This window comes from Epinephelus fuscoguttatus, linkage group LG1, assembly GCF_011397635.1.
Source record: "Epinephelus fuscoguttatus linkage group LG1, E.fuscoguttatus.final_Chr_v1".
NCBI lineage: Eukaryota > Metazoa > Chordata > Actinopteri > Perciformes > Serranidae > Epinephelus > Epinephelus fuscoguttatus.
This window is the reverse complement of record NC_064752.1, coordinates 28,713,247-28,730,117: the sequence shown is the minus strand read 5'-3', so window position 1 is coordinate 28,730,117 and position 16,871 is coordinate 28,713,247. Positions and strand designations below refer to the sequence as shown.

The 16,871-nt window shown below is 40.4% G+C and overlaps 1 protein-coding gene across 1 annotated transcript; it reads right to left on the bottom strand.

The window, feature by feature from the left end:
- Window positions 1-3,162: 3,162 nt before the first annotated feature.
- On the bottom strand, window positions 3,163-7,716 carry apof (apolipoprotein F). The gene is made up of 2 exons (XM_049587627.1): window positions 7,433-7,716; window positions 3,163-6,742 (listed from the first exon to the last, which is right to left on the bottom strand). The coding sequence occupies exon 2, from the start codon at window positions 6,707-6,709 to the stop codon at window positions 5,387-5,389; it is 1,323 nt and encodes a 440-aa protein (XP_049443584.1). The 5' UTR covers window positions 6,710-6,742; window positions 7,433-7,716; the 3' UTR covers window positions 3,163-5,386.
- Window positions 7,717-16,871: the final 9,155 nt, after the last annotated feature.

Below are 16,871 nucleotides of genomic sequence, written 5' to 3'. Positions count from 1 at the left end.
GCTCAGCAGTGTCACATCCTGTCTGTGATAACATCATAAATAAACATTGTTTTACCAGTGTGGTGGACAGATGGGGACAAATAAAGAGGTTTAGAACTGAGGTTATCTTCCTCCTGGACAAACAGACATGTTATCTAACATTATTAAATAGATATTAAACTAGTGCAGCTCCTTTAATCAAATCATATCCTTTTCCATTAGGCTACCAGGAAGCAGGCTGTGTGTGTCCTGTGCTGGCCTTATCTGATGAAACAGCACCCAGCTTGCTCTTTATCTCTTTCCACTACATTTAGATAGCTGATGGGATATATTATACTGTAGGCTATATCATGGGTAACTCTGGGTTCATCAAGCTCACCAGTGTACTGAAAAATGAAGACCTGTAGAGTTAGATAGAGAAGTGCAGATTTAGCTGTTTGGTAAATATGTGTAAAGAGAGCAAAGTTCACAGGACAGCGCTCAGAAGTAGAGAGATCATTCACATCTGTTTATGATCATCACCTTATAACTAACATGATAACATAAGGAATATAGTAGGCCATCCATTCATATGAGATAATCTTGTTCAGGGTGCTGCTCCCTGTACAAATTGGTCAAGAAGAAGGCAACACTCTGGACTCTGGTCCGTCGCATGGCCAACACCCACCCACACACACACTTACACACACAGAAAGAGAGAGACTAACACACTGAGTTATTTAACTTGCCTGTCTTTGGACTGTGACAGGAAAAACCACACAGAAACAGAGTTGTAGGCCTCAAATAGTCATTCACATACAGCAGAAACCTTTCACCGCAGACAATGGGTATGTTCACATTCACATTAAATTCCACTTATATCCCAAATTGCCAGATACTGTCAGCTTGTTACGTTCCAGAATCAGCCAAAGAAAAGCCCCTCAATAAAACATCGGCATTGTACATTTCTGCAAACCACAGATATGTTACATTTGTACATTTCACACTTATCAATGTTTCTTAAGTGACATAGTCCAGATTACATGTATACAAGCTGAGTTTCTCATTAGAAGGAGGAGGGGCTGACGGATGGCGTGATACCTAGGAGAGACAGCTGCCAAGAAGCAGACCACTGTTTGAGACCCACAAACAACAAAAACAAGTATTTTCAAAGAAACAGCAGGACCTTTCCAGCTGTGTTTGTGGCAACTAAACCAGGTAATTTTTAACCTCACTTTGGGACATTTCCAGTAGTGTTTGGTAACAAAACCAGACATTTTTTTATCTTGACTTCAGAACATTTTCAGCTGTGTTTATGGTGACAAAACTAAGTATTTTTAGATGATTTGTTTGGGACATTTACAGCCACGTTTGTAGCAACAAAACCAGGTATTTTTTTAATAAGTTATTGGTACATTTTCATTTGTGTTTGTAGTGACAAAACCAGGTATTTTTTTAATAAGTTATTGGTACATTTTCATTTGTGTTTGTAGTGACAAAACCAGGTATTTTTTTTAATAAGATATCAGTACATTTTCATTTAAGTTTGTGGTGAAAAAACTGCATATTTTTAATAAGATGTCCGGACCTTTCCAACCATATTTGTGGTGACAAAACTGGGTATTTTTTAACGAGATATCGAGACGTTTCCAGTCGTGTTTGCAGCGACAAAGCCCGGTATTTTAAGCTAAAGCATGATCTTTTCATGTTTCAACATATCCACTACAAATAGAATTAGCAAACTTATTATACGAAATGTACAAATACAGCATATCTATTGTTTGCAGTAACGCACAATGCCAACATTTACTCTGGTGATTGTGTTGTAAAACTTGAATAATGATTAAATTATATAATAATTTTGTGACAGTCTAAAAGTAATAGAGCAGGGGTGTCAAACACATTGTAGTTCAGAGGCCACATAGAGCCCAATTTGATCTCAAGTGGGCCGGACCACTAATACCACTGCATGATAACCTACAAATATCAACCCCTTTAAATTCTGAAATGTGCAGATTCAATTATACGTCTTAGTTTTCCACATTCAGTCAGTCTACTACTCACTGTCTTCACATGTGACATTTTTTTTCATAATTTAAAAGTCAAAGCTATTAAAGAAGCAGGTTAAGTCATCCCCTGCCTTACAATCTGAAGTTTTGTCAGTGCCTCAGCAGCAGCGTTCCACTAATGAATCTTTAGTACTGAACACACAGGCAGTCAAAGGGAAAGCCAACACCATGATACACAACCCCTCACACCCACTCCACAGTTCATTTCAACTCCTCCCATCTGGCCGCCATTACAAGGTATCATTAGCAAGGACAAACATAGTAAAGAATTCATTCATTCCAACTGCAATCAACATTATCAATAAATCGTAAGAGTGTGACTCACCTATGGCAAGTGTTCTTAGTTTTCTGTGTGTTACTTTAAACTACACTGCTATGTCTTTGATGTCTTTTTATCTATTTTTTAACCTGTGTCTTATTTATTATGTGAGCCATGTCAAAGATGAATTTCCACTGCTTTGCAATGGACAATAAAGTTTTTTCTTTGTCTTATCTGCTCACTCCTGAAATTTCTCCTTAAACCTCCCAGCCTTCACATGTTCATCAAGATTAAAAGTGCAAAGTCATCTAGAGGGCCAGACTGGACCCTTCGGTGGGCCAGGTCTGGCCCGCAGGCCATATGTTTGACACCCCTGTAAAAGAGCATAACCCACAGTTATTCCTGTGGTTCACCTTTAATTATTTGCCCTTTGTAGCACTCAAAATGTTCGGAGATACTCTTGACCATGAGCTCTTATCATGAAGAAGTGTTCCTGACCGATGTGTTGTTTTGCATATAAGGAAACAATGTGTGTGGTGCTGTTTGGAGAGGAGGCTGAGGAGCAGGGGTGCAGAGGCAGAGGCTGTTTTTACATTCACTTATGTCTGCAGGAGGCCGTTTTACTTTCTATCTACAGCACATTGTGTAAAATCAGCTTGCAGGCATGGGGCCAATTTGCTTTGAAAGGTCAGATACTCTATTCACCCCTAACCTATTCACCTTCAACCTATCTGGTGTAGCAAAGTATAGTATTATACGTTCAAAAATATTTTCATGTGCACACTTTTCAGTTGCCTACTGTTTCATTTACCATAAACCTTTTTAACTACAATATGAGTGTGTGCAAAACTACCACACGGAGAGTCACTGTATGCACACTTACTGATTTAATATACAATTTACTGACATTTAAAGAAAAAACATAACACACGAAACAACAAAATTGAGTTCTGTCCCTGCAATTAACACAAGAGGTGGGAATGTGACTCTGACCTGACAAAACATTTTCATCAAAGGGAAAAAAAACACACCAGAAAAGTGATGAAGGACAGTGACAGGAAGAAAATACACTGTACGGAGAGCAACGTGAAAGTCGTGAGGGATTGAAGTTTTCATTTCCTGAGACCAGTTCTTCAAAAGTTGCTGATGATACATTGTTCAACTGTTTTACAGTTTTTCTCAATCGCTTTGGTGCATTTCTCTCATCACTATTAACATTTGCACAAGAGTTAGTGCATTTCTCAAAACAATTAGTGCAAACTGCAAAACCTAGTTGATAACCTGCAAAACTGTGTCACTTGCTCAAAATGGATAGTTCATTCCTCAAAAGCAAGTATTCATGTCAGTGAAAGTGTCAGTGTCATCAAAATGAAAAGTCCTGACACCATTGTTTATGAACAGGAGAATCAAATGGCTTTGTCATGTTTTCATTATGACAGTTTACTCTGTAAGTGTTTTCCAATGCAAAAAAGTCAGATCTTTGTGACACTACCTGAAAATATTCAAGACAGCACTATACACAATTTGCACAGCCATTTGAAAACTACAGTAAAGTTACACATTACTGTATTTAGTGAGGTAACTGAGTATACAAGACACTGAATACGTATGTTTCACATTTTTACTGCAATTCTAATTTGTTCACAGCATTGTGCAAAAGAAAAATACACACTTACTTATTACTTATGTATGACACAATGACAGTAGTGCAGATTGTTTAGTGCTGAATTACTGTCCAATATACACATCTGTTCTCTCGACAAAATGTTTGAATAATTGAATTTACAGTGGTTCTCCCGACATTTGGCTGCACCCTTTGACCAGCCTCAGCCATCGTGAGGCCGTGATTGACAACATGGCTCACAATTGTAGCCCTAATTTCATCAGGAGTCTGCCCATATAATTGGCCTCTTCTCCCTCTTCCCCTGTTTTGTTCCCTTCCCCTTCCTCCCCGCATCCTCACCCCTCTTCCATGACGTTGACCTTCCATTTCTGTGTCACAGAATTGTAGAAATGGTACACACTATGTCCTGCTCGGTTCATATATGTTTGCCAAGTGAAGGTTCGTGGAATTCAGCTTTGAGTGACTGTGGAGAAGTGGTTTATCACTGGTTACAATTAATACTTCACACACTCCTCCTCATCAGTGAAAGCTGAGGTTCACCTGAGAGAAATTGTTTAATTTAGGAGACATTTTCAGAAAAGAATTGCTGAAGAAATGTATAAAATTTGCTTGACAGATTTTGACAATTAGCTCAACATTTTTGTATGTAATGACTCAAGCAATGAAATGAAGACTATTAGTTTTATAGGGAATGACTATTCAGCATTCATAAGTATAGTTCATTTTGACTGACATGACATAAGCAAATGATAATGTTATAAAACAGCAGAGAATTGTATGAAAGCAATTGATGCATGTCCAAAAGCATTTGCAATTTGTTGGAAGGAATGAGAACCTGCTATTATGATGTGCACAAACGACTAAATGTTGTGGAGGTTGAACTAACAGTTTTGAGAATTTTAATTCTGATCAGAGAAATGCACTAAAGCAACTGAGAAAAACTGTAACCAGTATACACAAAAAGAGCTGTTTTTCTACAAGCAAAAAGGTCCAAAGCTTACTTTGAGATCTTAGATATAGATAGATAGATAGATAGATAGATAGATAGATAGATAGATAGATAGATAGATAGATAGATAGATAGTTTACAGTTATTATTATTAGTTATACATTTTAGAAAGATAAACTGATTCACATAATTTACAGATTAATTAAAAAATAACAAATCATCTTCATTAAAGAATAATTATTGTGTCAAACTGCGTAAAGTGAAGTCTGTGTGTGCACTCACACAAACAATAAAAGCTTTTTCCCCTTTCAAAACATGATTCTGATAATTTGAGTAATACAAAAATGTGTCATCTTGTTTTTCCCAAATAATCTAGATTATATAAAGTCTGGTAAACCAGTATGTTACTCTTCAACCATGTCAGTTAACAAACATTGATCTTGTGTCATTGTTTAAAAAATAAAAGTATAAACTAATCTTAATATTTATTGCTAAAGCTTCAAAGGTTGCTTTATTGATCCTTCAGTCTACTGGATGGTGATGACGCCTTCCTCCCAGCTGAACTGGTTCACCAGCACATCGTCTTCCTCCTTCATGGAGTTGAGCAGATACTTGACACCGGCTTTCACGCCAGTCTTCACCCCTGCACCCAGGGCGTAGCCTGCCACCCCAGCAGTCCCCCCGGTGGCGACCATGAGAGCATCCGTGCCGAGGTCAACCGCGCTGAGGATGGCTCTCTCCTTGGCTGTTTCTGAGCAGTTGACTGAGGCGTAGTACACAGCTGTGCCGAGGTTATACAGGGTGCTGACTGCAGGGATCCACTCCACCACGTTGTACACACGCTCCTCGCTTTTGTTGATGCAGGTCCTCTGGGGGCTTCGCTTCATCCGCTGACCTGAAGCAGCTGGGGTGAAACTGTCCTCCTCTGCACTGCACTGACGGATCCAGCATTCAGACAGCGTGGATTCAGAGGGCAGGACACGACTGCCTTTCTTCAGCACTGCCTGGTACTTCCCAGGTTTGAGCAGTCCACTGCTGGTCACACCAGCACACAGAGCTCCCAGTCTCTCACAGGCGCTCACAGCCTCCTCGAGATCACCTCTGGCTCCCTCCACAGCTGTTCCTGCTAGCGTGGTCCCACTCACCCTGCTCCAACCCTCACAGTGCCCTTCCTGCTTGGGGGAACCTTCTCCCACCATGGCCAGCTGATGGATGTTAAACATCACAGCCTCTATTTGGCGCCCTGTTTGATCCCTCCCTGAAGGTGATGCTGCTGATGCAGGTGTAGGTGGGGACTTGTTCATCCTCCTCTCTATCAGACCCTCCACCTCCATCAGGAGCTCCTCCGTATCCGCCACTCCCAGCAGGTCGTACAGCTTGAGCACCAGGGTCTGTGCCTCCTGTGGGCAGCCCGCCACCACCAACACGGGCACTAAAGAGAGACCCAGCAGCTCCTGGGGGAACATGGAGGATGACGGGTCGTCCAGAGTGCTGGCAGCCAGCAGCTCCTCACAGCTGACGTTCCCCTGAATGTGGAGATGATCATGAATCTGCCCTGGAAGCTTTGCCCTGAGACCTGATATTATATTTTTGGCAGATCGATTTCTCTCATCTTCCTGTGCAACCACTGATGCAGGATCAGGCTTTTCTGCAGACGGGATGCCGAGATGGAGTTGGGATCCAAGGAGAGACTGTGGATCCTGTTTGGCTGTCTCCTCTCCCTCTTCAATGAAGTCAGCTCCTGGAAGCAGAGTGTTTCTCAGCGCCAGAGGAGGTGGCACCCTGCACAGAGCCTGTTCATTCAGCAGGAGCTGGATCACAATCAGCCACTTCAGCTTGGAGGACATCATTCCACTCTTGTTAGAGCCTTTTTACCAAAGATACTACATTAAACACAGGGAGGGAAAGAAGAAGAAAAGCAACACATGAGAAATGCGTCTTTTTAATGTGCATACTGTTAATGCTGCAGGCGGATTTGTTTATCTTTAGCTCTCACACAGAGATTTGGCTAGAGACAGTTTTATGGCTGCACCTGTTTCACTGCAGAAAAAAATTAAAATGACTCATTGCTCTTATCTTGCAATGTTTTCAGTGTTGCAATTAGTCATTGGTCTGTATTTTCTGATTTCAGAATTTTGATCCAGTCTGCCTACAAAAGAAAAACCCAATGTTGAGTAAAATAAGCTTATAACATGAGAAGATACTTTACAAATCTTGAACAGGAACATAATGAAAAGCAGAGTTTGACCCTCTGTGACCTTAGTACTGAGTGAAATTATTACAGTGTCAAGATTTTCACATCAGAGGAATGCAGCTGTCAAATATTTCAGTGGAAATAATACTGGTTCACATTACAAACATACACACAAAAAAAATCTAGATTTTAAAAATGTTTAGAAATGTTTCTAGCAATGCAAGAAAGAGCAACGCATCCCAACACGGAGCCTCCACACTGAGCTTTTCCTCTTTTTCCTGCACTGACTACAACTAAAAATAGAAACATTGTTCCACCCACAACTTCCTAATTTCATTGCATCTTCTGATCCTGTTGCAGCTATGTGTCCAGCACCTACCTTAGCAACAATCGGATGTGGAGTCCAGAGTGTAGCAGTGCGACCAAAATGGCTTCAGCGTGTAGGATGCTTTTTGTTTTCCTTGTTTCTCTTTTTTTATCCTGAAAACATGCATAGCAATCTTCTTTCTCTTTGCCTCCAATGAGAATCTCCTTCTTTACACATGACATCCCACAGCCCTCCCTCTGTCTCATCTGTCTTTCAGCTCCCTCTTCTCTTTGGCCTCATTGCTCAACAGGGAGATCGGGGCTTGAATATTGATTCACGTGGGGAAAGTCCATGTGTTCTAAAGCAGTTTTGTTTGTCTGCCCTGCTATCCTCTCATCCCTCCCCCGTCCCTCTGCTCCCTCTCTCTCTCAGTCGGCAGGTTTTTGTTTCTGACCCAAATACTTGAAAGAAATCTCCCCTCATGCCGTGAGCAAGTTTATCTCTTACACAGTCAAGACACAAGAGCAAAACAGGGGGCTATCTGAGGTAAAGACTGAACTCAGGCACAAAAATAGAACTTGAGTTACAGAAAAAACTGCTCTTCATAATGGATTTATCTTTGTTACTGCCAACCTGCATGCATTTTATTTATTTATTTTTTTTACATCTAAAACCATCACTTCCCTTTACTAACTTCCTTTAGAAAAGGCCTTCTTTTATTCTCTGAAGCCCCATTCACTCACACTATAGAAACTGTTGGTAAAAGTCCATCTCTCTGGCAATCAGAGCAGCCACAATAACATGACTCTGCCCTGGAGCAGACCATTGCTGTCCCATGAAAACCATGTTTGAACACAAAAAAGATAGAAAAAAAATAAAGTTTGCATAAACTATGACAAAACACAGACCTTTTCCAAATTTGTGACCGTGCCTGTTTCAGAAAATTCAACTTTTTTAAAAAAAGTAAGAAAATTTTATATATTGAAACATTTTATCTTCCAGTTTATTGGAAAAAAAAAATTGCAAACAAAATTGGAGATGCAGGGTTTTCACTGGATAGCAGGGATACATCGGTGTCAGTTTGAAATGTGACCATAGACTCCCTACGATGATGGATTTAAAATCTAGACCAAACACTGTGCAATGTAACACTCAAGAGAATGCAGAAGTTGAAGTGTTTTATTAAAAAAAAAATAATAATAAAAAAAAACAGTCAGTGTGCAACAGTGTATTTTTTTTTCCATTGAGCACATATGTCATAAAATAAAATAAAATAAAATATGCATGATCATCTCTATACAATTTCTCAAGCAGCATGCATGCTTCTTTCTGACCACTATTTAGACAAATTTCACCATGCTCCTCTCCCCACTTCAGTTACACCCCCTCCCTTTCACGCCCTTTCTACTTTCTCTATCTCTACACACACAACTCTGTAATTGTGGCATAAGGCATTCCCAGGCCCCCCTAAAAAACTCAACTGTCACACCCAAATACCTAACCCCAACCCTTACACTAACCTGAACCTTAAAGATGCTCCTGATAACATCAGTCTCTAGATGTCGCACTCCCCCCTTCCACCTTCCTTTAACATCACCACACTAATGTTACTCAGAGTGGTTGCCAGTTTGTTGCACAACACAACCTGCGTATTTCATGGTTGAGTGGAGAGACTCAGTCATGACAAGTGCTGAGTCTTTCAGAGTAATAAATTCAGTTTACAGCATGTAGAAGCTTAGAGTTACTTCGTGCGGTCGTGTTTCAAGAATCATGTAACATAATCTAATGTTATGGTAACTTTATGGCTAGTTGGCTTTAAGTTGACAGGCATAACATGACAATATTCTGTTGCGGGTCATGTAAACAGTGTATTCTGTTTGAATATTTATGACTTTTACATATAATATATAATCATTTTTCTCATTGTATCATTTTCTGATTAAGATGTGGGATATGCTGATGTTATCTTTGGTTTTGGGATCATTCTTTGGACATGTGTATAGCACATTCAGAGTATGTGTCTCAGCTGGGTTTTTAGCGCAGTTTGCAACACATGGCCTCTTGCTCATCTAAGGTCAGCTGTCTGCGCCCTCATGGATGCGTTACACACAAATCAACTCGCCAACAGTTTGCAAGGCTGGTGTTGAGACGCATGTCCATAAGAAAAGCCCACATATCTGTTCAGAGGGAGAAACACACCTTCTTTTAAACATTATGAAAGACTTGAATAGTTGGACATTTGGATAGTTCTTTTGGATATGTGCAAATAATGCAACACCGACCTTTTCAAGCAGGTGGTTGAAGCAGGGCTGCCGCTAAGAACACGCAGCATGCACTGTGCCAGCAGCTGCCCTGGCTCAAAGGAATGAGAGAAGGAGGCTGTGCTGACGCGGTCAAACAAGTCCACCAACACTGGAAAATTTTTGTAAGAGCATGTTAGTAAGCAGAGCTACATGAGAATGGCAGTATTGGTGGAATATTCATTTGTAAATAACTCAGTAGGAATATTGTTTTTTGGAATAAGGGCAAAAAACAGAATAATTTGTGCATGTAAACATAATCACTGGAAGAAAGGGACAGCTCTCTTCCAATAGACGCCAAAGGAAATATCAGTGGATGTAACAGTCCTTGTTTTCCAAAACTGTCCTCACTCTCCAGGCCTAAAACTCAAATTGGTTCTCACAAAGCCAGACGTACATGTACACTCCCTCCCTCTCTCTTTCTCTCTTCGCGCAATAAAATGTCTTTATTCTGAGAAAGCACTCCAGAGTTTTCTCCCCTCCTTTCTAAAAACAAAAAGCTCATTCAAGAACAAAAGTTCCTCTGTGGACAGAAAGAAACATTGTGGCACAAAAAGAGTTAACTTAGTCAAAGTTATCACCTATGAGTGTTTACCCCCTGCATTATCAGGGTGCTTTTAAAACTGTGGCTCATGAAGGTGACCGCTCACAAACCTCCACATGGTACTGTAGTTTGAGTTGAGTGAGATATGTATAACCATTGATATGTACCGTATATATGAATACAAAGTTTCAGGAGAGCATCTTAAAATGATTTATGCAGTCATATCACCCATAAATCATCATATCAACCTGTATACTGTATAAATTCCAAGCGAGTACTCGATAAGCTTGTCCTGCTGTCATCCTAGTATATGTTTTTAAGGATAAGATAAGGCAAGTTTAGCTGTGTAGTGCCTCTCAACAATAAAACACTTCAAAGAGCTTTACATAAGACATAAAAAGCATTAAGACAAGATATAAAAGATACAAGATAAAACAGTGAAATTAAATACAGAATAAAAATAAGCCAAAGTTGAATGAAACAGATAAAAGAGGAGACTCGAAGATATAGTTCAACTAAATATTATCATAATTCAATATTGACACGAGAAACATGAGAAATGAATAAATAAACAAATAAATAAAAGATAGACATGGGAAATGTCCATGACATTGACTATTCTTCCCCTAGTAATCTCACATTATCATAATTTGAATGTGCCACTGATTGATATTGTATTGACGATGATGACCTGATGATGCTTTGACATTCAGGGAGACACGCCACGTTGATGAAATATTTTCCATATCTCCACATATGGTCTTTTTGAATGGTATCATGAAGCTTGTATCTGCAAAAGCCAAAATAAAACCACAAAACTTCCAAATGTTTAAATTTAAAGGCCCAGTGTGTGGGATTTAGTGGCACCTAGTGGTAAGAATTACAGATAGCAACCAACAAACCTGAAAAATCTGAAAATGCAATAACCCTATCAGATGGGTGCCATCTGCCTCATTCTAAGGTGACAGACAGGTGATTATAAGCTAATGAAAACATAGTCATGAATATTATACCAGTTCTGCCAATATATCCCTAAATCCTACACACTGGACCTTTAATAAAATACAGCAACAAATGGGGAGAGTTTCAAGCGTGTGTTATTCCAGATATGTGGTGTATAAAACCTGAACGTTGCTCCTCCATGTTTGGTTGTGACTCAGGAAGCAGACCTGTCCCACATAATCTGAGACAAGGATGTCTAAACTTTTCTGAATGGGTGCCATCTGCCTCTCGCATCATATGGATTAGTAAAAAGAGAAAAATCACATACAAATGAGATAAATGTAACTGTTTCATCTTCCCATGATCAATTATTCAACTTTCCACCACTTATGAAAGTAGAGGCCGTCTGTTTACGAAAACACATTAGTCTTGTTTGTGTAGTTCCTGTTTCGTGCATGTCTGCAAACTGTATGATAGTCTTACTATCATGAGTGATTTTGCTTGATTAACCAACATTGTGTGATGGGGCACATACAGGATATTTTGAAATACAATCCACAGGTCGTCTAAATTTGGTCTGCAGGCCAGACTTTGGACGTGGCTGATCTGAGGCGTCTGGTGAGGTCATAACAGAGCATCAGATCAGTGATGTATTTTGGCCCTAGACTATTCAGTTGTTGTTGTTGTTTTTTAAATAGTGTGTGTCCTGCGGTTTTGTTCCAGTTTGCCCTCCGAAAGTTCCACACAGATGAAAGAAGAGAGAGGCCTGAGTCTGACCATGCAATTGATATGAGGGTGTGGTGTAGAATATACATGCGTCATGAATCATCTTATTCTCATTAAATCTAATGACATCATAAGTGACGAGCGTAACCCATTAAATAAACCTAGTTTTTGCTCACATATACGTCAAGAACGTCGCCCGCCTCCGTCCAGCCCCCACCTCCTCAACTGCAGCTGCATCTTCATCACCTCCCGTCTGGACTACTGCAAAAGTCTACTCTATGGCTCATCTTCAAAAACCAAACCCAGTAAGCTCCAGGATATTCATAACTCTGCTGCTCGGCTACTCACCCACTCTCGCACCCGTGACCACATCACCCACGTTCTCCGTAAGCTCCACTGGCTCCCCTTCCCCCAGAGAATCCACCTCAAAGTCCTCCTCATAACATATAAACTCCTTAATAACCAGGCCCCACCCTACCTGTCTGAGCTCCTCCATCATCACACCTGTTCATGGCTGCTTTCAGTCACTGACAGTTTCTTCTCCTCATCCCTTATTTGTTCTCTTGCTCGTCTGTTTGTTTTTTGTCCCTGAATTTGTAAAGCATCTCTGAGTGCCGTGAAAAGCGCTATGTAAATATAATGTATAATTATTATCATTATTATGAGCACAAACATGGGTGTGAATGGACCCACACAAACAACTGAAATGATTTATGACATGACTGTAAATTAGCCTAATTATGAAACTGCAGGACAAACAAGACCAGAGAGGAAAAGTAGAGGGAATAGAGACTGAAAAGAAAAAAAATCACTTGAGTCAAAGTTGGAAAAAGTGTCACACCATTCTTTTTATTCACTATTCACGAGCCTGGATAAAAGCCTTCTGGATTTTCATTAATTAACAGTCTGACAACTGGCAGGTGTGTGATCCTTAAAGTAGCTACACAGGTTTACACTATCAGTCCTGTAGGGAACGGAGTAGAATACTTGTTAGTAGATAAGAATAACTCATCAGAGTCAGTCCGTCAAAAATCATCAGGACGTGTTGATTTAAGATGGCTGCTCCACACACAGCTGTGGTTTGGTTAACCACCAGGGAGATTTAGCTCACTGGATTTGAGTCATGATCACACAAAACACACCGACGGCGTACGACGCGCGTCAAAACAGCCGCCCCCATTATTTTCTATTTACAAACCCACACCGGCGGCGTCTCGACGCGCGTCGGCACTTTACGCTATTGTCCTATTGTTCCAGCGTCGCCGCCCTTGAAAAAGCGCTACTTTGTACTTCCCGGCCTAGCGGACTGGCGTGTGCAATAGCACTCCGGTTGATGCCCCGCAGCGCGACGCTTTTTGTGTTTGCTGGGGGCGGCACTTGACTCGCGTCAGTGACATCGCCGTCATATGACGCCGCCGGTGTGTTTTGGCCTTTAGTCTGCAGTGAAAGTTCACTATTGAACTTGGAAACACTAGTTGTGAGTCACTGAGGGGCAGCAGGGCTGTCAAAGTCGTTTTAGTTCACATACATGAGCTGGACCAATAACACCACTGCGTATAACCTACACACAACATCTCTGAATTTTTCCTTTCTTTTAGTTTAAAGAAGGACAAACTTTACAAAACAGATGATGATCAGTCTGAAATGCTTTAAGAAACATTCCCACATTCAGTCAGTCAGTCTGCTTCTCACTGTCAGTACATGTGCATTTTCATAAATCTCCACTCCTGTGTAGTAATGGTGCTGGCATGCTGCCATCGCCACACCAAACTGATGTGGGAGCAACTGAGGAAGTAGCCTAGATTAAGTCATCCCCTGCATTACAAATCATTAACAAATATAATGTTTTGTCAGTGTCTTATAGCAACAGGGTTCCACCAATATTTATTTAAGAAATAAATCTGACACAGATTCTTTTGTCCTGAAGCTGCTGGCTGACAATATTTACCACAATGTTCAGAATCTTTAAACATGACTACATTAAGTATTCACTGTTTTTTCAACTGTAATCTGGTCAGGGAGGAAAAGCCTCTGAAGCAGCATTTTATACAACGTCAGCTCCTCACTCTTACTTGCTGCTGAAACTTGACGCCTCCTTTCATGTGCATTAATAGTGAGTGTGCAAAGTCATCCACTGGCCATAATTTTGACACCCCATGTGAACATGAATATTTGCTTAAAATTTTTAAACTGATTTAATCAAATAGTTTACAGTGTTTAAAAAAAATGAAATTTGAAAGTCACCAAAATCCAGTGTCCAGTATTAAGCACCTCATGCCAGCATCATCTTGATGCAGTATAAGGATATTTATCCAACATCTGCAAAATGTCATTTTGTTAATGTCCACACAATGTGAAACATCATTACACATTTAAAATATTGTCAATCTGATTTTCATTCAAATCAAAATTTAACAACATCAGAGTCTGTCTTTCTGATATCATATTGATGCCAGGTGCAAGCTAGGAACTAACAACTTATTGAGGAGAAATGTCAATGAGGTGGGACACACACCCACAAAAAAGCCACTACTGTAAAATATGATCTATTTAGAAAGTTGTAAACTGGTGCCAAATGAATGAATCAGTGCAAAATCAAGACATAGTTGGAGTAAAATCTGAAATTAATCCCTTTTTCCTCACCTGAAACTTAAATAAATTTAATCTAGGGCTCACCATGTGATTAAGGTCTGAACATAACATGTTAATTTTATGAAAAGCAAGCTGCTGTTTTCGCTGCCATCTGTCTTTCAAAGGCCATAGATCGTGGAGTTTTAAGGCTAGAGTGATAATGCTGGATGTAAATGGGTTCTGTGGGTACCCACGAGTCACCGCTTTACAGACATGTCCATTTTATGTTAGTCCCATACATGTTTGGGCACATACTATGCACTTTTTGCATGCAATGTTTATTACAGATTTATAAATAGACACATACTGCTGAGCTGCATCTCAAATTAATCTTCAGGTTTCCAGCTTTCAGGTGATATGTATCACTATGTGCTCACCTGCTGTCTCCCCAAAGGAGATGAAATATCTTGTGTGTGATGTTTATCATACAGCCTGAAGAGCTGAAGAGCTTTAGAGGTGTAAATTAAGTGTGATTTATTCAGTCTCCTGGAGTTAAAAACCATCAGCACATTCTCACACTCACACGCACTCACACACACACACACACACACACACACACACACAGTTTGTAGCATCTTTATCTTTGGTCTTATCGAATAACTGAACGTCACACACACACACACACACACACACAATTCAGTTCCTGATTTTGACTGATAAGTATTTCTTTGAGGTGCTAGATACACATGTATATTGTTTGGTTAAGGTTGAATGAATTAGTGTCAGCTCTGCCAAGTGTTGTATTCCTCTAAAGGATTGTTTCTGACTGTGACACTTGTAAATATATGATGCATTTCTGCAAAGTTTCTGCAAAGGAAAATGTCCCAACTTTGAAAAACAAAATTTCTTTTCAGCTGCTTTCACAACAGGAGTGACACTTCTGCCCTACAAAAACAAAACACAGTAACTTCATATTTGGAGCTATAACCTGCATCTGACTCTCTGACATCTGTGCTACTCAGCTGTGGAGGGTATAAAAACTATGAGAATATATAGAAGCGTCCACCCACTTCCTTCTTCTTCAGTAACCTACCCATGTGTCTTATAGTACACTCATCTCATCAGCTACCACAGAAGCTTAGCACATGTCAGCTGCAATCTGAATGTGAGTTGGCAGTTGAGCCACCTTTAAATGACATGATTAAAGGTATTAAATTGTAAAGTAGTGTATTATCTTAATTAGAATACAAATATTAAGATGATGGTTAATAATCTTAGCGCAAATTTGGTGTTGATGGTGTAATTTAGTTTTAAGTCTAACAGGTAGCCGAGTCAGGCTAGTCTGGTTCCAGACCATAGACCCCGCCCACTCAACTGAGTAGGCTTGCATCTCTGGTCTGGCATACTTCAATGAATTTGCGATTTATCTCGTCCAAACGCTGGACGGACCAATGAACACCGGGGGTCTAGCAATTAGCCAATCAGCGCCACGCTGATGTCAAGCTGTACGCCGGTGGGTAACTGGTGAGGATAGCAACAATGGCGACCGCTACAGATCCTACAGACCACACTGACGATGCTATCGAGGTATTTCGCCACTACTCGCGTTAATGGAGGACCAAATTAAGGAAGCTGCTAAACTGGATTTAACAGCGATGCAGCTGGGCATGCACGACGACGGAGACATTTTAAACGGGCAATGCTCGCTTGTTTTCGGCACCCCCGAGGCATGGATACTAATGACATCAGATTCTGGGTGAGTCGTTGATCTCTACTGATTGGTTAGGGAAAAAATCAAATTCCCTCCCCCTTGTAAATCGCCTTCAATGGAAGCCATGTCAGACTGAAGGTTCTGGGAGCTTCAGTCTGACACTCAGGCTAGAGTCAGGCTGTTCTACAGTGCAACATAACACGAATCACTGATTTAAGAAACAGGGGGATAACCTGGCTGCTATAGCTCCAGAAGATCGAAGTAAGTGACAGGAAGTAACTTGTTTTAGTGAAACATTTGTGTGCTGGGAGGTGAGCACTCTCATTAAAGTGGCTCTGCAAAAGAAAATGCCACAGGAACATGAACAGCTGTATGTTACTGCGTGATTCAACGTGTAGTGATAAACAAAGACATTTATAATTTGATAGTTAGTGCCCTGGAGGTGAAGCCTATTACAACAGAACCAAAGAAGCTTGTGTGAAGTGGAACAGAGCAGTACATTAGTGAAACTCAGTATTACTGGTGAATGCCACAGGTTGAAGATGTGGCAAATCAATTCCAACTGGCCATGTCTGAAAACGGATCAATATAGGGGGCACCACAGTCCTGAGGTGGAGTCCAGGCTTTTCCGAGGTGCGTTCACAAGTTGTTTTATTGGCTTTAGATCTTTACAACAATTCACTGAAAAAACAAAGCAGGCGCGTCTTATTGTATGAT